This window comes from Chlamydotis macqueenii, chromosome 1 (genome assembly GCF_036417535.1).
Source record: "Chlamydotis macqueenii isolate bChlMac1 chromosome 1, bChlMac1.mat, whole genome shotgun sequence".
NCBI classification, from domain to species: domain Eukaryota; kingdom Metazoa; phylum Chordata; class Aves; order Otidiformes; family Otididae; genus Chlamydotis; species Chlamydotis macqueenii.
In genome coordinates this window covers 87,916,848-87,938,748 of record NC_141556.1, presented here as the reverse complement: position 1 = coordinate 87,938,748, position 21,901 = coordinate 87,916,848, and the positions used below count along the sequence as shown (strand labels likewise).

The window sequence follows — 21,901 nt, the reverse complement described above, 5'->3', positions numbered from 1 at the left end:
AATTCAGTTGTTGAACTATTTAAGACGAAAATTCCTGTTTATAAGTTGTAAAGGATACAAGATGCATCTTTGCTCATAAAAGAATTCAAATTAAGCTAATACCCTGTGTAGATGTGTTAGTGTACTTTTGTAGGAATGGAATGCATATCATGCCCCATATCCTGTGTTGGCAAGAGGCCTCTGAAAGGCTATAGGAGCTCATTTTATAGATTTCTAAAATGGCTAGCTACCATGGCTTCTTGGGTAAGTGCATGCTGTCTGCACACACATGATGTTATGTTTAGCAAATTCTGACGAGCATTAGGGAATTTTGTTTCATCTGAGTACTAGCAGTGAGACATAACATGGAAGCAGGTAAGGCAACATTTAAGCCCTCAATGACTTTTCCATCTAAAATGAAAATCTGTAATGCTAATACACAAGCAGAAGAAAACTATGCAGAGACAAATAATAGCTTTTTTTTTTTTTTCCTTAATTTGTATTCAATGTTAAAAGATGTGTAGCCCCTTAAAAAAGAGGTCAGCTTGGCTGAGTGAGCGCTGGCTTTTTAGACTGCGTGTACTTTGTTTGGAGGTTTATATAGAAGATGAAACAAAGGTGAGGAAGAATTCACTGCATCTTTTACACTTAGAATAGTTAATAGGTTTGTTTTTGAAAACAGTTGATGCAGATGCTAAAGATCAGGACAAAGACAGGGTTTTTTGGTTTGTTGCTAGGTGATCCAGTGGAGGAACCTCATTCTCTTAGTTGGCTTGGCCAGTCATTCAGGAAGGTGGCTACAGGAAGATAGAGGGAGCAGAGCAGCCACAGGAACAATAGCAGTAGGTGCTGGGTGTCCAGATGTTGCTGTTTTAACTGCAGAATGACTGTTCTGAGCTTCTTATTTGTGTCCCTAAGAGATAAATGGGTGCTTCAAGAGGCAGTCAGCTGACCTGCAGGTTTTGAATGTGAAAAAAAGTTAATTTAAATTGAAACTAGGCAGTGTTCTGCCTGCTTTTCCTTGCCTTTGTAAATTGACTGTTTCATATGAGACCCTGTACTGTCTAATTGCCAAACAGCATCACTAATTCAGTTATGAGAATTTGATATAGCTCTCTCTTTTTTTGTGCTTCTGTAGAAGATTTTGGTAGTAGGACTCCAGGGATTGTTCTGTATGGTATGTTGAAGTAAGTATTTTGGGTGGATTTATAAGACCAGCTGCTTTTTTTTTCAGTATGAACAGTAATTGTGCCTGAGTTTTGCAGTGTTTTAACTGTTAAAAGCAAAAAAATATGAGGTAGTTATGTTAGTCTAATCAGAACCAACTCTTAGCAGCTGCTCAGGAACTGCAGATTGCTTTACAAGGACATCCCCTCTGCCATTTTTCAGAAGAGATTTTTGAGAAATAAGCAGTGAAATTAAAATTGTATTCTGGGCCTAAACAGCAGGCAGCTTAAAGGATAAACTAGCATTATGGAGAACAGAGGGATCTCGCAGATATCTGACTTAGCCTTTGAGCTCGAGAGCAGTTAGCAGTTCCACTTCAGGCTGGTGGTGACTGAGTCATGATCAACTGTTGGAGTGGCTGTTGTGAAATGAATCAATGGTAGCCATGTTACACAGTGAGACATGGAGCCTGGAAGAAGCTATTCCTTCAGGATGAATAGGAGTTTGGCATCATTGGAGATGCTTTTCTTGCAGAGCAGATCCACTGATTTAAAGCATTTAGATTGGTAAAGAGGCTGAGGGGCAGAGGATTTGTAGTATAGTATTAAAAAGCTGGAAAACGCTCCTAAGGTTTTAAGAATAGCAAATGCCAGCTACCTGCTGCTCCTGAAGAACAAGCAGAAAAGCATCCTTTAATGATGGTGGAAGGGGTGGCAATGTAGTTGTCTTCCTCGTTGTACACGGGGCAAGTTTTCAGGCCTGAGTATGCCTCTATTTCCTGCTTTGCAGAAGATGCTGGGTTAGGTTAAACTTCTTGCAACAGCTGTGGATGTCAATAGATGCCTCACACGGTTCATGTTACCGAACCATGGACTTCTGCTGTTGCAAAAAGGCCCTGTTGGTATGCTAAGAACACTGTATGCTGGGATTGCTGTACCACACCTTCCACCAGTCCTGTATCATAAGTGTGTCAATACAGCAGAAATGAGTAGAGAGTTGCCTTACAGTTCTCTAATGCTGGTCAGTTTCCAAGGTAACGCAAAGCATGATAAGAGCTGACAAAGTAAAACCATTAAATACTCCTATCGGCACCAGACATAGGACAGCCCAACTGTTGATTACAGGACAAACATGGATCGAGGAGGTCTGTTTCTAAAACAGCTTTTCCTGTGCCAGTTGTTTAGATTCTCTAAACAGTTACTAGCAAGAGATGTCAGTGTTTAACTGTTGCATGTTGGGTTTTTTGGCCTTTATTCAGCACAATTGTTCTGTAATGCTCCATGGGTTGCATTGAGAGCAAGACCGCATAATACCTAGCAGTGAGGCATATAGAGAGAAGTTGCATGTTTGCCTGCTGGTGCTTGTGAAAATATGTGTTTCTTCCTCTGAACACTCTGATTCAACAGCTTGAGATAGCAAAGATAGAATTTTCACAATTAATATTTAACTATTGCCTTTTAGAGACTGGGGGCAGTAGAAGAGCTGCAGGATATTCCCTTGCTCACTCAAGATCATGTATTGAAGGAGGCTAGATGAGATGTGGAAGACAGAAGAGATTCTCCGTTGTTTAAATATCCTGTTGCTGGGTTTAAAAATAGTCGAATGGTGTTATGGCATTTTTGGAGTGTAACTGCTTCGCTCAGCAGTGTTTTGGGGAGCGTATTATGGAGTGATGTTCCACTCCTGTGTTTCTGCAACAGAGGATGTTATTTTTATTGCTTATTTAAATTGGTTACTTTATAACTTTTTATAGCTTTAAAATCAGTGTAGTTAAGGTGCTTCAGGCTGTATGAGTTCAGAATTCTTTCTGCCTGGAAACAAGCAGAGGTGGAAGAAGACTAACTTATTACATGTGTGTGTTCTTCAGAGCTGACTCTTTTATCTTTTTCCTTCTGTGCAGTTGAACAGGCAAAATGGACTTCTCCAAGCTACCCAAAATCCGTGATGAGGACAGAGAGGCTTTTGTCGGCTTTGTCCATGGAGTCTCGGGACCTGGTAGGTATTATTTTCTAAAGGAGATCTTGGGTTCTGTTTCATCTAGTGTATTGTTAATCTTGTTCACTTGGAAATGAATTTGGAAGTGGAGAAGTATAGTATAGCGCTTGCATGAGGCTTTTTATCTTTCTTTTTTCCAGGGCGGCTTTTTAAGAAGGATCTATGTCTTAGTCTGATAAAATATTAAGAAATATACTAACAAGATATTCCTGCTAATTAATCTTATTTAAAGATGTAATGAGCAGAAGCAGGCTGAATAATAATAATAGAAACAAAGGGTGGTAAACTTTCTGGGTGAGATAAAGCCACTCAGTCAGAAATCTGCAGGCCCAGTGTATTAAGCTTCTCTGAAAGGGTGCGAGACACATACTCCGTTGTCACTGAAATGCAGCCTGACCCTGTTCTGTCCGGAATGCTCAGTCCCCTGCTAGTGTCAAGCTGTTCCTTGTTACTGCAGCATGGTCTGGAGGAGCTCAGCAAGGAGCTGCAAGGGTGAGGGAAGGTGACAGAGTGTGGCAATAGTGCAGCTGGGAGAAGGAGAACTCTTCCTCCTTCTTTATCAGCTTAAGTAGTTTCTTCAAACTCTAACGGTAACAGCTTTTGATTATGTGCAGACTCTGCCAGCTTTTCTGCTCCCTCCTGCATTCTTTTCAAGAGATGGAGGAAATGATAGGAATGTGAGAACAGAAGAATAGCATATATTTTTGTTAATACAGCTTATTTAATGAATGAGAAATTCACTTGGCTTGTGTCTACCTAAATAAATGTCCATTATTTAACTGCCAATTCCTTAACTACAGAAGTGATACTTAAAAACAATTTTAAACTGATAGAGCTTTCTTTCCTGAAAACTGGAAAATGTATTTTTGTGTAAATATATGATTTTTATAGTATTAAAGATATAATAAATTTTGTCCTAAAACAGCTAGCCATCATATATGACCTGCTGAAATCTAACTCAAAACAGTAGGTTTCAGGCCCGAAACGTGATGTTGAAAGTTAATTTAAATGACTTAAGATACACATCCCTTTTGTACAAAATAAAATATCAAAAATATTGCTTCTTTAAAAGCTTTGTAGGCATCTTCCATTCTAGATAAAGGGAATCTTTTTATCTTGTATTAGATGCAAGGGTGCCTTTAGCAGGCACTTTGGCTTGATCTAGGCATGGAAATAGTTTGTTAGCATCCAGATGCTACCAAGGTGACCTGAAGTTTGAATGGCTTGAAAATACTGGTCACCTCTCACGGGTTTATGTAACTACCAGGTATCAGATGAGCTTTTGCCATTTTATTGTATGTTTTTAATTTAGTCATATGGGAATGCAGCCCAGCTAGCTGAAATGCAGAAGTGCCTAGGTAACATGTCTGTCAAAGTTCACTGCGTGTCTTAAACCCTAAACATTCGCCATCTGTCAAGATAGATAAGAGAAATTATGGCGTCACTTGTCTGTGAACTACTGCATTCTGATCGTGTCCTCTTATTGAGCACATAGGAACAGTGTGAAAAGTATAGGGAAACTTTCTTTTGGCTTTTAAACTAGCAATGTAAGGATTTGTGGTAGCCAAGTATCCTAAGAATGTGCTTCTGATTTGGGTGAATACCAGGCTTATGCTGTGCAGTCCTTACTAACTTCTGATCAGTTTATTTCCTGAGCCACAGGAAAAATATTCACCTATGTGCCTGTCTTCTGCAGTGGTCACAGCATGCAACATGGCAGGTGCTGCTATGTACGAGCTGGTACGAGTAGGCCACAGTGAACTGGTGGGGGAAATTATCCGACTGGAAGGTGATTTGGCAACTGTCCAGGTGTATGAAGAAACATGTATCCTTTTCACTGATCCCTCTAGGTCTGCCAAACTGCGTGGTCCAGAACACAATGGTGATTAGGGTGCAGGTGATGAACAAAGCTGGCTGGGACCAGCACTTGGTACTTCTGATGCTGGCAGGCAAAAATGTCTGTTCTGCACATCTTTTGTAAATTCTGATGGGTTTGAGATAAATCTTACCTTGCTTGGCTGTGTACTGAGTAGAACTTTTTCATTTTTATGTGGAAATAAAATCATTAGTATCTTAGAATTTAAGTTCATTTTTATTTAAATACTACAGCTTCTTCTTAAGGAAGTTGTTTAAGAAATGTCAACTATAAATGGCAAAACTACCGTGCAATATTTGTTGCATTTCTTTTCTTTGCTTTTGAAAACTATGTTTGTGTAACACTTAAATAGGAAATGTAAAGTGGGCAGGATGCTGCCTTCTGGGCACAAGCATTTTGCCAGATGTGATAGACTACTTTTTTGCTTCTGCAGTGTGCTTACAGAATCTTGGTCCAGCTGGGATGCAGCTTGTATTCTAAAATCTAGTTAATGTAAAATGTATTTTCTTGCACATATATGAGAGAATGTCAGAAAAGTAATAAAACTTAAAGCCAGACCTTTTTTTTTTTTTTTAATATATATTTTTATTTTCTTATGTTTTTTTAAACTTAAGAGTTGGCTCTGTGTGTCTGTGGGGGCTAGGAAAAAGCCTTTGCTGGCTCCCAAAGCTTTGTGCTGTGGAGCTAGATGGTGAACTGGTGACTCTTGTCTGTGCCTAATAATTTGTCATTGTACATGGCATCATTTTAGATGGCATCATTATTTTAATATCCACTAGGTTTCCATGAGTACATGGAACAAGTTGAGTATACTTTACTCTTAGGTTTCTGATGAGAGGGCTCTGATAGGGCTCTCTGAAGTCAACTTGCATTTATTCTCTTGAGTCTTGCACAGGGTTTTAGATGTTTCTTTTATATTCTAGCACGGCCTTTTGCCAAACTGCTGGCCCATTGCAGAGAAGTCCATTGTGCATCTTTGCAGCTTAAATAGTGTGTAGACTGGATAAATTGAATTGGAGAGGAGAGAAATAATGCTGGTCTTGGACAGACTCCCTTTAAAATTAGTCTGCTGTCAAAAAGGCTGTGCAAGGCTCAAGGTCAAAACAGTTGTGCTCTCTAACAAATTCTGAGGTGAAAAGTTATGTATTTTATATCATTGTCTGACTTTAGCGAACAATCCTGTTTTCTAGATTTGAAGATTTAAGAAATGCCTGATGTTCTGTCATGCTGCCTGGCACTCCAGGAAACTTATCCGTATGAACTAATGATCATAAAGTAGAATATTTACCCCTACTTTGCCCCTCTGGTGAATGACCAACTTTGTTGCTTTAGCAATTTCAGCTTGAGTTTCGTATAAAGTCTACATGCTTCTCAAATGATGTTGTCATGTAGTAATAAAAATATTAGCTTAAAGTCAGAAAGGTGGTTTAAGAGTATGATGATGTGAATGTGACACCTTCTGCCCTGTTTCTTTCCTTTTCTCTGAATGAACTTTTCCTCAGCAAATTTTTAGCTGGTGTCTCTGTAGGAGATCCTGTACTCCGCACTGGCAAACCCCTGTCAGTGGAACTAGGGCCTGGCATTATGGGAGCTATTTTTGATGGTATCCAGAGGCCTCTCTCGGACATCAGCACTCTGACCAAAAGTATCTATATCCCTAGAGGTGTCAATGTGTCAGCTTTGAGCCGAGATGTCAAATGGGACTTCACACCTTCCAAAAATCTGCGGGTAGGTTCTGACAAGCATGTCTTTCCCTCTTGCTCCTCTGCCCCAGAGCCTGGAGCCAGAGCAGAGTGCCAAGGCTGTGACTGCTGGGAGCAATGGTTAATGCTGTTTTAAGTTTGTGAGAAGGATGCTAGGAGGGGAGGTAGTGATGCATGAGACTGGATGGGGATCGCCAAAACATACTCAGTGTGACTTACTGTGTGTTGCTGCTGCATATAAGAAGCTTGCAAAGCTGTAATGTATTTGCAAAACTGTAGTGAACTTAATGGAATTGCACTAAGCATTAGCAGGAGCAGGTGTTACCCAAGCAAAAATAATAGCTGCAGCACGCATTTTGTGAATGGTGAAGATAGCCTCAGAGCTGGAAAATATCACTGCTTTAGCCTTGTCATGTTCTTTTTTCCAACCCTGTAGGTTAACGCGTGCTATCCTTTGTCTACTTAACACATTAAACTAAGAGGTATAAAAGAAACCAGGAAAATTCCTTGCATCACTCAGTAACTGCTACTGTCTGTGCCATGAAAAGCCCCTGAACCCAGATAGTGTTGTTAGCAATGTGCTGTTAGTGTAATGAGTTATGTAAATGGGCTACTGTGCTGTAACAACACATTTATAAAGGGAGTAATCACAGTGCTAGACTGAATAGCTATAGCTATTTTATACAGTTCTTGGTCAAAGTTCTTTTTTAAAACTGGAGTTCTCACTTATGACTAATAGACCTGTTCTGACTGTAGGTTGGCAGCCACATCACTGGTGGAGATATTTATGGTGTGGTGAATGAAAACTCTCTTATCAAACATAAAATCATGCTGCCCCCACGGAACAGGGGTACAGTTACGTACATTGCTCCGCCGGGGAACTATGACACTTCAGTAAGTCCTCCAAACAGCAGTTGCTGGTATATTTCGTGCCTCTTTCATAAAGCTAATGTACTCTCTCTCTGATCTGCATGATGACAACTAGAAAGCGTTTCATGCAACAAGATGTCTTGAGTTAATGATTGCTTCTGCTACCCTGCCTGCAGGAATTACGTGATTATCTTGTGCAGTTACTTTCTGTGTGTATGGCTTTCCAATGGCACTTCAATAGACCATGTTTGCTGAGGTCTGTGGGGATCTACAGTATTAAAATTCAGTTGCTCTTCAACAGTGTATTTTTAGTTGAAACTTTTATCTTGCACTTTTTTCCTCGGTAGCGTTGTATATATGGGAAAGAGCCTTCCTCAGGAGGGAATGATAAAGTGTTGAGGTTCTGAGAAATCTGTGGTGGTATCAGACCTAGCTGTGCAGAGTAGTTGAGATGAGAATTTGTGTGCTGGTCCAGTGTGCAGCTGTTTGCTTACTTCATGTTTGGTGCTCTCTGTTAGGATGTTGTCTTAGAGCTGGAGTTCGAAGGTGTGAAGGAGAAGTTCACTATGGTCCAGGTCTGGCCTGTACGTCAAGTCCGTCCTGTTACTGAGAAGTTACCAGCCAATCATCCTTTATTAACTGGCCAACGAGTCCTGGATGCCCTCTTCCCGTAAGTACTACCTTTTATTTTCTAGTATGCAGAAAAATCTCTCTTGAGGGGAAGTGGAGAGAGAAGGCCTTAAATTTTTTTTAAGGGCAAACGGACTCCAAACTTTCACTACATATCACAGCATAATCTCAAAAAATATTTAGCTGAATTCCTTATATTTTTGTATTTGGCAGGAGAAGCTACTAGTGGAAATAAGATAAGTTTAGTAAGATAGTTCTGGTATGTTAATCTAGAAAATAATGGACAGCATAAACTTAACATAACCATGCCAAATCTACAGAAAGGCTAGAACTTTCAAGCTTGATATCTCCATTGGAATGCCTAAGTAGGATCTTTTTTCCATGGTCTTGAGGATGTATAGTTCCCAATGATTTTGGGGTCACCACTTATGAAAACTGTTGCACTTAGCTAACACAAAAATGCTTATTTAAGCAGCTAACTTCCAAGACACTGAGTTCAGTAATTTTGGTCCTAAAATATTGTGCTGCTTATTCTTATAATGCACAGCTAAGTACAGTTGTTTTTTTCTTGGCATTTGCATTCCATCGGTGCTTCCAGCTGTGAAAACTGCTATGTTTCAAGCCTGGAAGTCTAGCTGTTGTACCAGCATAACTCATGTACTTCAAGGGCAGCAGAAGAAAAGGATAATTTATTCCCTCAGTCTTTTGGTTTAGTGAAGTACCTCTGTGCTTCTCACCCAGAACACTTGATGTGACTCCTGTTCCTCTGCTTTTAATTAGGGAGTTTTATTGCAAAACATATTCTAAGATGGGAGAGAGCTGGTTTTGAGTTCCTTGCAAATCAGAGTCCTTTTTCTTTACTCAGGTGTGTACAAGGGGGTACAACAGCGATTCCTGGGGCATTTGGTTGTGGGAAGACTGTGATCTCACAGTCTCTTTCAAAATACTCCAACAGTGATGTCATCATTTATGTAGGCTGCGGAGAACGAGGAAATGAAATGTCTGAAGTACTGAGAGATTTCCCTGAGGTTAGTATGGAGAATTCATGGAGAGTAAACCTTGGGAAGACTTGCTGTTTTGCTGGCATTGTAACTGAATAAAATATCATATTGGTAGAGTGACTTGAAATGTTGTTCTTGCCTCTCTGCTGTAAGTTCTGGCTGTAGTAGCAGAAATCCCTTTTGGCTAATTCAAGAATTATTTCAGTGGCCTCTCAATAAACATCGGGACTAGTTTTTGGGTGTACCATCTAACTTGTTCAAAATGAATGCTAGGGTGTAATTTAACACAGTTACAAGCCCCTTACCTTTCACTGGTCATGTCTCCAAATTTTTCTAACTTAACCATGCATATAAAATGCAGCATCTGTATTTACAGGGTGCAGATGTTAGTTTGACATGTTGGGTTTTGGAATATCTTCTGAAGGAAGCAGGAAATGCCTGTTGTTTTTTGTTTGTTTGTTTGTTGTTGGTTTTTTTTAAAAAAAAAAAAAAAAAAAACACAGACACAAAAACCTCCACAAAAACAAAACCCAAACCAAACCAAAAAACTAACAAAAAGACCAAACAAACAAACAACCCCCCCCAAAAAAAAACAACAAAGAAACAGGTTTACCAATACTTCTGCCTGTTGTTATGTACCAATTCTTTTATCTGTTAGTGAATTAATTGTGGCACAGTCTCCTGTAAAATATGGGAAAGAAGCCAGATAGTCTGAACCATTAGATGCAAACTCCACTGTCAAAATTGAGAGGTAAAAGGCTTGGGTGTGTTGATTGATTACAAGATGAGAAAGTCAAGCTGAGGTTGCTGTGAAAAAGGTAAATCCCAGGATATTCGTAAGTGGAGTTCTACACAAATGTCAGGATATGCATTCTGTTGTTAGGTGCTTGTGAGGCTTTGCCTGGCTTATGTATGTGGCTTTGTGTCCTGTTGTCAAAGATTAACTCAGATCGATGTAGGCGGAGAAAAAAAGCTCTCCGATTCCTAACAGACTTATGACAGGGGGTGAAAATTTTTGATTCTTCCAGCCTAATTATGTGAAAGAGCATATGTACTTCCTGATGCAGTGGATTTGTCATTAGTCATTTGAATGGGGTCAACAGGGATTTCCCAGTTGCAGAGGATGAGATGAGGCTGAGGCATGTACATTAAAGAGTTAAGCTGTGCGCAATCTGGAAGGCAAACCAGCATAGCATCCTAAAATCTTGAACCTAGTCTCTGCTATTGGTGGAGTAGCTGTGAGGAGAGTATGCTGATACAAGACAAGTAATATAGTAGGAAAAAAAAACTTGCTACTGTTACCTTTTTTTTTTCTTTCCCTTGCATTTTAGTTAACAATGGAAGTTGATGGCAAGGTGGAAAGCATCATGAAGAGAACAGCTCTGGTAGCAAATACCTCCAACATGCCTGTGGCTGCCAGAGAAGCCTCTATCTATACTGGTAAGATTTACAGGAGGCTCTAAAAGGCTGTGTGTGTAGAGCAACCTGTCATGCTCTAGTATTTTCAGATCCTGAGATGGTCAGTACCAAGGAATCTGCTTAGTTTCAGAAGTCAACCCTTTTGGGCCTTGCCTGCACAAAGTCCTAGTATCTTAATTGAATTTGACTTGCTTATAATTACAATTTCTGAATATTGAGTAAATTTTGCTTATAAGGTGAACTTACTGCACTAGCTCTTATGTAGTTTTTCTCCATGTGTTAATTATGTAAGCTTTTGCTTGTGAATAGTTTTTTGCTGACAAGTACAGACACTTAATGGGCAGGAATAGTACTCTCTGAGTTGGCAGGCTAGTCTTCTTTACTTTGCAGCCTCTTAGAGGTTTTGGTTTTATTTTTTTTATGAAAGGTTAACAGATAAATAGGATAAAATATCACATTTTCTCACTGTTGTATTCAGGTAGTTTGAAAGGGAAGGAGACATTTTACAGTGAGAAGAGGCTTTGTTCATGGCTTCATTGAGACAAAGAGTAGCATCAATGACATTGCTGCGTCTCCCCAGAGAAACAGATGGGACTGTAAGATGAGCCAAAGTGGTTCATAAGCAAAAATGGGGGGAGAGAGAAGAAATAAACAAAAAAATGACAGCAAGGACATGATCCTAGCAGAAAGAAAGAATAACTTTCAGTCTATATTTCCATCAAAATGTAAGCTTAAATAATTTGGCTTATTTGCATCTTAGTGAGAGCATACAAGCATAGAATTCCTTTCTGAACTGTATCCTGCAGCACGCTGTTGTCCTTGTTCTAGGAATCACCCTGTCGGAGTATTTCCGGGACATGGGCTACCATGTCAGTATGATGGCAGACTCTACTTCCAGATGGGCTGAGGCCCTCAGAGAAATTTCAGGGCGACTGGCTGAAATGCCAGCTGGTGAGTAGTCTTTTTGCAGTCTAGTCTTGTAAATGAATCCTTTAAACTCTGAGCCTTTGACTCAATTTCTGTGTATTGGTATTTGCAGACAGTGGTTATCCAGCCTACCTTGGTGCCCGTCTAGCCTCTTTCTATGAGCGAGCTGGCAGAGTGAAGTGTCTGGGAAATCCTGAAAGGGAAGGCAGCGTCAGCATTGTTGGAGCGTGAGTATTGCATTTCTTTGCTTTGCATTGGCTGCAATTCTTCCTCTGTGTTTCTGTATGTCATAGTACCTGTTTTTCAGGCAAAAAGGTCTTGTTGCTCTGCACAGCTGCAGAACTGAAAATATGTGAGTGAATAGGTAGATATTTAGTCTTTGTTCACCCACAACTGCTGCTAAATTGTGCATGGAGGCAGGAAGAATCAATGTGGACAGGTAGTTCTGATGTGTTGAATCGCAGTCACTTGCAGCAGTCAGAGTGGCTCAGGGAAGAATGCTGTTAGAGCTGTAACTGAAAAGTGTGTCAAATCATGCTCAGAGCAAGAAAAAAGGGCGGTTAGAGCAGCAGCGTGTCTACTCCCAAGTACACGCATAAAGAATTGTGATTCTCTTCCTTAAATAGGGTAGAATTACATGGAGCAGCATATCTCAAGCTGTAATGGGCTGTGAAAAATATGTAGTCCACAGACATTCTTCTAGGCTATATTGATTTGTATGTCATACTGTAGGCAAAGTGAATTTCCCCACTCATACATTTCAGAAGAGCCTCTAGCATCTGCAAGAACACAGAGTCCATTTTTTACTCTGCTGAGTTCTGCTGTCTGCAACATAAGTACACAAACGCATTGTGCTTTTGAGGTTGGAAAATTTTATTTTTTTTTTTTAATCTCTGGTAAGGCATATATTAGGGTGTGAAGCCCAAATGAAGTTGAAGTGGTTATTGTATAGGTGAATATCTGAAATAATTTCAAACTGGGATATTGTTTTCTGTAAAATAATCATTACACTGTGTTTCACAGTGTCCTATTGGCACACTTGCTGAATCTGTTCCAACTGAGATAGACTTGATAATCCAAGCTGGAGCTACTACCTGGAGCTAAACTGACTGAAATCATAGCTTGATACTGTCTATCAGTCACTGATACAACTATATTTCATTATGTGCTTGATATTACACCTGTGTGGGTATGCATCAAGCACTTTTCTGTAGTGGAAGCTTGCAATGTTACTTACTTGAAATCATACTGATTTTTCTGGTTTCTGTGGTCATTGAGCTGTGCAGTTATATGTTCTGCACTGGAATTTGAACTGTGAAAGCAATTCTGATAACTTTTCCTTATCTCTTCCTGCTCAGCGTGTCTCCCCCAGGTGGTGACTTCTCTGATCCTGTCACATCTGCTACACTGGGCATTGTTCAGGTATGTCCCACAATGCTGCAGCTCTTCTGTCCACTTTGTTAAACTCAAAATGATTGTGCTTCAGTGCATTTGTGCCAGTGGCTGGGATGAGAGCTTTGGTTTGGCCCCAGCAGCTTTGTAGGGTGCTTTGGAAAATGTTCTAATGGTGTAAAAGGCAACGTTACGAGATGGTCTCTGAACTGACATGTTTGAGATCCCTTTGGAAGAGGAAGAGAAGGTAGCAATTCCTTCCAACTGACAGCTCAGAAATAACCACATGCTTCCTGATTGCTGCCCTTTGAGCTACACTTCAAATGTGGCTGCTCTCAGCTGAGATGGTAAGTGAACCACTCTTAATAGGTGCATTGAAACCGCAAAAAAAATCCTCAGAGCAGCTGACTGGGAGAAGAATGTCTTACAACTGATTGCAGCCCTGGTTTGGGAAAATGAGTTACATCTAATAGGTCTCCACTTAATTAGACTCCAATATTGACATTGTCTTTGTTACAGCTGACTTCCACCTCTTGAGGAGTCTCCAGCTGAGTAAGTCTGAACTCAGCTTAAAAGATGCATCATTTTTTTGAGAAGTGTATTTGATTGAAAGTCATTGCTATAGTTAAATTAATATGCAGGATGCTTTCTTCTTCTCTCTCAGGCTTTCATTTGTGATAGCCTTTGCCATGTTGCGTTTGCTCAAAGTTGCTTTCTGTATTAGGTGTTTTTTTAAATTGCCTTCCATTATTTTGGTTTGTATTTCATTTGGAATGCTAGTTGATCTTTCTGGCTTCTGACAGGTTTTCTGGGGCCTGGATAAGAAGCTGGCACAACGCAAGCATTTCCCCTCTGTCAACTGGCTGATCAGTTACAGCAAATACACGCGTGCCCTGGACGAGTACTATGACAAGCATTTTACAGAGTTTGTCCCTCTCAGGACAAAGGCCAAAGAGATCCTACAAGAGGAAGAGGACCTTGCAGAGATTGTGCAGCTTGTGGGGAAGGTGAGTAACCAGCTGTGAGGAAATATGATGTCAATGAGCCATCCTCCATTTCCTTACTGCTAGTGCAGGCTTTTGACCATGTCTTAGACCAGACTTGATGGATACTGCATTGTGTAAAAATGGTACATGGTCACTGCGAGATGTCAGACTCTCCTGCCCCTAACTGTCCTTTATTTCAACATTCTTACATGTTGTTTGACTGCTAATGACAAAGACTTTTTTACATTTGATAAACCTTGGCTTGACGCTAGATTTCTCATGTAAATTTGATTGCAAAGCATCTAATGCTGGAGTTAAGAAACTCCACTTACTTCAGTGTTCTAGTCCTGCTGAAATGCCCTTTGCTGCAACTTACAGCAGTACTCTGTTGGAAGTAATCTTTGTAAGAGAAATTATGCAAACTGATATTTACTGTTGAAGTCATCTGAGGGGTTACAATTTATTAGAAACCATGTTGCCAGCCACAGAACAGAGGTGTTGACATTTACAAGCTGGCCTGTGGAAAGAGAAGTCATGTCTACTTTTTCTAAAAAGTAGTGATTAGCTAGTTTCTCTGTGGAAACCTGTGACATGACATACGGCTCCATTTTACAGGCATTCTTTAATGTCCTTCATTCACTGCACTGTTTTGGAGAGAAAGCTGAACTTGCACAGGAAAATTTCCCTTGAGAGCTCTCAAAGGGAGACCCAGTGAAAATGCTGTGTTTCAGCTTAGCACTGTAATTATGATAATTGACAGGTACCTGGCACATACATGACAGTAATTTAATCCCATGATGTTCGGATGAGTTATGCTGATTTACAAGGTGGTAGTTACCACCCTAGCGTGTGGTGACATACATTGACTACAGTTATTTGGAGGAAGTTTGTTCCTGGTGCGCTCTCTATTCACTGTGTTCTAGCCCAACCAAGATGAGTCCTTTCACCAGATCTTACCTAGTAGAGCTCTCTTCTCTAGATGTGTCTTTTAAGAAAAGGAAGTGTGATCTTAAGGTCTTCTGCAGTTTTCTATTTACAAAACTGTGTTCTAAAATGCTAGTTTACAGAGCAGGGTAGAATCAGTTCCTTTGTGTGGAAGGGATATTGATAAGCCGGTGCTTGTAACTAGGCATTATTCCTATGACAGAGGTACTGGAGCTGGTGATCTTCTTCTCAAAGATGTTATTTTTAACGTTTTCTTTCAGTCTGGACTTGGCTAACAACTGCAACAAACCTTTAGAAAGGGGGAATTGTGGAAAAACAATGAGATATATTTTTGTATTTTTAGCTCTGAGTTCTGTTAGTCTCCTCATGAAAGAAGATCCAAACATCCTGTCTAGAAAGCAAGCTGGGGTACTTAAAACTCAATCTGCCCCCTTTAACAAAGGGACAATGAAGGCAGAGAAGAGTCACCTGTGGTGCCAGCAGCAGCAGTGTCCAGCAGGGTTGTGACTATCCTGCAGAGTGTGACAGGCATCGTCATCAACTCCTTTACTATTCTTGAATACCAGGCAGGGAAAGCCCCTTGGTAGCTGTGGAGGCTATCAGTCCTTAAGATTACTTATTGATCTAGCATGCCAAGATCTAGTTTTTCTTCCATGGACATAAGGATTTAGGAAGGTAAAAATGAATTTATCTTTTTATGTAGGAAGGTGAGGTTTCAACCTTGTAGCAAAGCCCATGTGTGCTTTCTGTATCTGGTGGCTTTTCCATTAACTTAAAGGAAACTTCCTTGGCATTGTTTATCATCAGATAGACTTAAAGTAGACTTATTGACTGGTTAGCTCATCTAAATTTGGCAATCAATTAAATTGGCTGTTCTATAGCAAGGAGTGAGAAATACCCAAAAGACAGAACTCTGCTGGACAATGTCTTAAGAGGGTGGGAAGAAAATGGGTACTGAAAGATAATGGTTCTTGGCCAGGACATACCATGTCCTCGTGGACTTGAGTACTAAACTAAGTCTACCTTACTTTTCCAGGCTTCCTTGGCAGAAACAGATAAAATTACCTTGGAAGTTGCCAAGCTGATAAAAGACGACTTCTTGCAGCAGAATGGTTATACGCCTTATGACAGGTGAGATCTAACTGGGCACTCTGCCCTCTTAGTTCTGTGTGGTCTGGATTTAGACAGCTGTTTTACTTGGGAACCAACCAGTGCAGAAATTAATTTTATTCAGCATGAATAAATGGAAGAACTGTGCTTAGGTAGGCCATCAAACAGTGTATTCATGTTGTCTTACCCCAGGCATGCAGACCTCTTCTGAATGCAGTCACACCCTTTGAGTTTCTCAGGCCCTCATCTATTGTTCAGTTAGCCAATATTTCTGCAATAGCATGTCCTCCTGAGGAGGAGAGGACTACTTTATTTTCACAGTCAACACCCAAAGTCTTCCTGTTTATTCTAGCAACACATGGGGGACTGCAAGAATCGGCTTTCAGTTACTGTTGCATAATTATTGAGTAAGTTTGATCCATCCAAAAAACTTACTGGATCTTTTCCTTAGTGCAGTGCTTATTATCCCTGTCTGCTTTGCTTCTGTCCATGCTGTCCTGGTGTTTTAACAGGCTGGCAAGAGGTCTTTTGTACTTCGTCTCACTCCCCAGCCCATGTAGATCAGGAGGTCTTGAAATACTTCATCACTAAAAATTGAGATGTACATCATTCTGTAATGGTGTGTGCCTTTGATTAAGTTACTAGGGCAGGTATGCTTGTATGTGGTAGGGAAGCACAGGAAGTAGCATGATGTAGTGTGTAAATAATAATGAAGTACTTTCCATGGCAGTCATCTACCCATTAAAAATGCAGCTTTTTTTATGTATGGACTGCTTTTGTCATAGAAATGCTCCCTTTACTTTGAGCAAAGAAACTTGTCAGGTCATTCCAGGTTGCTTGGAGGAAGCCTGCTCCTGTGATGCACAACACAGGAAAGAGGAATTTCGTTGGCTGCTCTGATGTTTTCTCTTCCTCAAGAAAGCACATTGGCACAGAATGAAATGCGAGACTTGTACAATGATGATTCCTTTTGTCTCCTGTTTTGCCCAGTGTTTGGATGCTGCTTCAGAATCCTCACTTCAGGATTATTGTTTTAGCCTATGATTCACCTATTTAAAACGTGGGATCTGTTAGAGGCAGTGTCTCTCCTTTAACAGTGTATATCAGAAATACCTGTACTAAAGCAGGCTAGCACTCTTTCTGTCAGGTGAGAGTTCAGAGTCGTTGTGAAGGCAAGGGCAAAGGCTAGTCCTCTTAACCATTCCAAAAAACCTGACAGATCTTCTGTTCCATCAGGTTTTGCCCTTTCTATAAAACAGTGGGAATGCTTTCCAATATGATTGCATTTTATGACATGGCACGGCGTGCTGTAGAAACCACAGCCCAGAGTGACAATAAGATCACGTGGTCCATCATCCGAGAGAATATGAGCGAAATCCTCTACAGACTTACCTCCATGAAATTCAAGGTATGTTTGTGGGGATCTGGGTTGCACTGCTATTTGTGAGCTTCCGGTACCTCTGAAAGGCTGTTACTCAAAGGTGGTCATCAGTTGCCTTAGATAAAGGTCTATGAATAGTGACTTTTTGCAATCATTTTCAATACGCTTAAGCACTGGCACAGGAATGGTCAGTACAGAAATCTAGTTGTATGATGCTGGCTGCAGAGCCTTGGCAACCCCACCTTCAATAGCTTATTTTGTTACATCTATTCATGGTAATAGTACAAGCACCTTTCCTGTATGTTTTGGGGTTTTTTTGTGATAAAATTCTGTTAAAAAAATTACGACATATTCTAAGGAGACTATTGGCGGACAAAAGCAGCCTAAAGCTTAAATCCAGAAAGCTGCTAAAAAGTGAATGATAGAAATGTTGATCGAGCTGTATTACATGAAAGTTAAGGACAGAAATGCTAGTCTTCTGCAGAAACAGGTAACGTCCCCTGTGTTTGGCTTCAGGGCCTAAGGCGGGTAACTAGGAGGAGGGGAAGGGAGGAGTAGCTTCAGCATGGACTGAAGAGAAAACAAGTGGCTTGGAGCACCTGCTCTGCGTAACTTCAATAGCCATCTATTTAGAGTGCAGCTTTCGTAAAACTCATCCAGAGCATGCTGGTGTAGCAGTTACTGGTAGGACAGTAACCAGTGATGCTGGCTGATGTTAAAGTAGCTCAGGAATATTCTCCATGAAGTACGATGCTTACTCTCTTAACTCTTACAAGCCAATATTGCAAATCTTTGAAGAACAAGTACTGTAAGATAAAATTATGTTTAAAATTTAAGTGTTCTGGTGGGACAATATATTCTGCTCCTGCAGGGTACTGGCTTGTTTTTGCAGTAAGCAGATCCCTGGTATATATCCTCAAAGCATCAAGAACATACCAAGATACACTTGGGGACATGAGCTTCTTTGGAGCTGGTTTTATAGAGATAGGGGAAGTAATACGCTTTTTGCAAACCCAGGCCACCAGAAGACATCTGGCATACAGCAGAACGGTGGACAGCATAGCTGAAAAAGAGAATCCAGAGGGTGAATACATGTTAAGTGGAGCCAACCCTCTGATATAATAAATAGTTACAAAAGGAAAAGTCTGTTTCCTGGGTAACAGTCTAAAAGGCGAGAGAATTTAAATGTCCTGCATCCTGTGGTCTGTGTACTTTGTACATGCACCCACACATGTACGTCCTGTGTTTCCCAAGAGCTGACCCAGAGGAATGTAGCACTGAGAGGGGAATGGTGAAGACATTGAACAGATTGCACAGCTTGGCAATTAATGCTTCTTGCAGGGAAGGCCTCGCAGCCTCAGAGCAAAGCTGATTGTTACATTTTTTTTGCCCTTCTCTTGCATTAAAAGTACTCTGAGAAAATGAAGCTGTGCAAAGATGTGCTTGAGCTTGTTATGATTTGACAATCAGATTTTAACTGGAACTGAGTGATCTCCAAGTGATGGCGAAGTAACTCTTGCACTTACAGGGGATGCAGCCCAAAAAGTACAGCAGAGCATTTCTGAGTCAAAGATCCTTACTTCATTTGGTTTGAGGATGGGAGCTGGTGTTAATCACTGCAGCTCCTGAATCACACAGCATCAACTAAGACCCTTAGTATTACTGAATCCTCTCCAAATCAGTTGTTTTTCAATAAAGCAAGCACTGCTCATGAAAAAAATAATTCTCTCTCCAGTACCCATTCTGCCTGCTCACTAAACATGGAAAGAGGATGAGATTTAAACCTTGTGGCTGTTGGCGAGAAGTGGAGATGGAGCTCTAATGCCTGCTCTGCAGTTAGCAAGTGCCAATCCTGAGGTTGAGAAATAGCAGCAGTGGCAAAACAGGGTTGTCTTAAGTACCTGAGGCTTTTCCTGATGGATCTGTTTATTTGCTATGTTGTCTTTCAGGACCCTGTCAAAGATGGTGAAACAAAAATCAAGGCGGACTATGCCCAGCTGTTTGAGGATATGCAGAATGCATTTCGCAGTCTGGAAGACTAGACTCGACCTCTGTGACCACTCCAGTTTGTCCTCTCAATTCCTCATCTCAACTCCTCTGCTTCCCTACCTTACAAGAATGATGCAACAGTACTTGAGTTGATAAATAGCCCCGTGTTTCCCTGTTCATACTCAGAGAGTGCCCTTACAAAACATTCCTCTTAGTTTGTGTTTGGCATTGCTTTGTGTGTCTGAAATGGTGAGTGGTGTGTGAATGGGCCTGGCTGAGTGAGGAAATGCTGTTGTACACTTCTAGGGTGGGAAAAACTTCACCTTGCCTCTCCCAGCTCTATTGGTAACCAGTCTTTCACCTTGGGATGTAACCAGTTGAGCTGTACTGGTGGAGGAGGTGTAGAGTTTAATGCAGGCAGGTGGTACTTTCTGAGCTGGCAGTGGTAAGGGCGCTTAGATCTGGCACTTTGCTAAGTGACTATCATGATGTAGAACTCCCTATTCTAGAACAGAATTTTTGACCATATTCTGATGACATGTTTGATACAACCAAAAATTCTTCACTACTTTGTCCCTTCTGCAGCCCTCAGCTGAGTCTGTTGGTATGGAAATGTGGTAGTTCTGGATCTCACCAAGAAGGGTCTAACTAGAAGATGAGCACGTACAAGTAGCCAGTATACTTTTGTACACTGCAGAAATATAATTTTATTTTCCTACTTAATACAGATAGGACTGTTGGACTCAGCATCAGCTAAAATCAAAGCCATAGGTGCTCAGCTTCCAGCAGAATTTTACCTTCTTGCCTCCCACTCACCCCATAAAACTTTGTGACACTCAGCTACTTTAGTTTGTGAAGCTTGTGACTGCTGCCATGTACCGCAGGACGTAGATAGCCAGTTTTGGTGATGCCACGTGTGTGGACCAGGAACACAGTCCTTCCTCGGTGCTCTCTCTGCCAGCGCAGTTGCCTCCCAGTGCAACGCTTAGGTCATGCTAAAGAAAGGAAAGCATGTGCTTAGCTTTCCTCCTCCACCTGTGCTGATGTGGCCTCTTTGGTGGTGGCACAGAAGGTCCCTAGTTCCCGTGTAGGAGGAATGTATGATGATAAACTGGGGGTGGGGGATGAACAGGGGGAAGGTTGAGAAGTACAAAATGTGTTTACTCCTGCCTTCTTGATTACGATGCAAGAGAAACCAGTGACTTTGGTCTTCCATTTTGGAAGCCCTCTGTCAAGCAGCCAAAATCTGCTATGTCTTGGGCTTGTTTGCTGGCAAAACTGTGAGATGAGGAATGAGCACAGAACAGCCTTTCTGTCAAACTCCAAGAGCCCCAGCACTTGCATTGCTGCAGTGAGAGAGAAAAATGCGGGCACCCTATCCAGCCTCTCCCTCTCACTTGTGTCAGGTGGCATCCAGTGCTGCTTTGTCATGCAGGGCTCTGTGCCCAGCTGGGTTCCAGCTGATATCTGCTGCTTTGTTACTGTTGTCGGTGACACCGTGTCCTGGCTACGTAAGCGTTAATTCTGCACTGAAGTATTTCCACCAGCTGCCTGCTTTGAACAGTAGTGATGCAAAGGGATCTCGCACTACGGACCAAATGCTGCCACTTCCATTATGGTATCAACTCACTGTTTTGTCAGGGAGAAACTTAAAAGGGATTGACTATTTTTGGTTCTCCCAAAAGGAGCTGCTTCTCCATCTGATATTCTGGTAGTGAATGGTTAAGTCTGCCGCTCACTAAACTTTCAATGTATGCTGCTTATTTTACCAATGAGCATGTGTGAATGATTAGTCATCATCCAAGCCCTGGCTGGATTCCTCATCGTTCGTACCCTTCACCACTGTACTATGTAGCATTTCATGCTAGGAACCAGATGTTCTTATCTCTCTAAATAGAGAATGTTATAAACCTTACAGAAGATGTCTAAGATAATGCAGTTCTAATATTTATTGTGCTGTACCTGGCCCTGAAGTGTGACCAGTTCAAACAGTTTCATATATATTTTTTGTCTTTTTTGTTTCGTGTCTGTTTTCAGTGTTGAGATTCTGATGTTCACTGTGTCCTGCAAGTCTTCCCTCCACAGCTGTGGGAGGAATGAAAAGATGGGCAGAACCCCACCACCTACTTTATCTTGTATATTTCATAACATATGTTGCTGGAAATTGTGTAAAAAATAAAAATTTAAAAAAATGTTGAAGTCAATGAGAATAAAATGGATTTAAAGTAGGTCTTTCTGTCCTGTTTCCTTCTGTCAAACCAGACCTGTGCCACAGTGGTGTATGTAGCATACTGTGCTTCCCTAAAATCTTACTTAATTTTAGGGATCTCTAAACTTGTGAGCAGCAATGGGGCAGGGACATTTTACCTCAGTTCTCCCATTCCAGTACAGCTTGCATCATCTCCTAAGATATTATACGAAAGGAAGAGTTCTAGTGCAGTAAATATTCTTGGGGTAGACTTTTTTTTTTTAGGACTACTTTTAATGTATATTTATACAAGTTTAAGTGTGAACTTGCCTTTCACTGCTAC

General features: G+C 40.9%; 1 protein-coding gene across 2 annotated transcripts in view; it reads left to right on the top strand.

Annotated features, from left to right (window-relative positions):
* The window catches only part of ATP6V1A (ATPase H+ transporting V1 subunit A), a 30,750-nt gene extending 9,152 nt beyond the window's left edge, over positions 1–21,598 (top strand). For both annotated transcript variants that reach the window (XM_086760668.1, XM_010115691.2), the window contains exons 2-15: positions 3,047–3,141; positions 4,838–4,966; positions 6,531–6,745; positions 7,477–7,614; positions 8,109–8,260; positions 9,086–9,248; positions 10,553–10,661; positions 11,469–11,591; positions 11,680–11,794; positions 12,926–12,989; positions 13,763–13,966; positions 15,927–16,021; positions 17,237–17,408; positions 19,331–21,598. In XM_086760668.1, the coding sequence (XP_086616794.1) occupies positions 3,060–3,141; positions 4,838–4,966; positions 6,531–6,745; positions 7,477–7,614; positions 8,109–8,260; positions 9,086–9,248; positions 10,553–10,661; positions 11,469–11,591; positions 11,680–11,794; positions 12,926–12,989; positions 13,763–13,966; positions 15,927–16,021; positions 17,237–17,408; positions 19,331–19,423 (1,854 nt within the window). In that variant the 5' untranslated portion in view covers positions 3,047–3,059 and the 3' untranslated portion in view covers positions 19,424–21,598. The remainder of the gene's footprint in view (positions 1–3,046; positions 3,142–4,837; positions 4,967–6,530; positions 6,746–7,476; positions 7,615–8,108; positions 8,261–9,085; positions 9,249–10,552; positions 10,662–11,468; positions 11,592–11,679; positions 11,795–12,925; positions 12,990–13,762; positions 13,967–15,926; positions 16,022–17,236; positions 17,409–19,330) is intronic.
* The last annotated feature ends 303 nt before the right edge of the window (positions 21,599–21,901 follow it).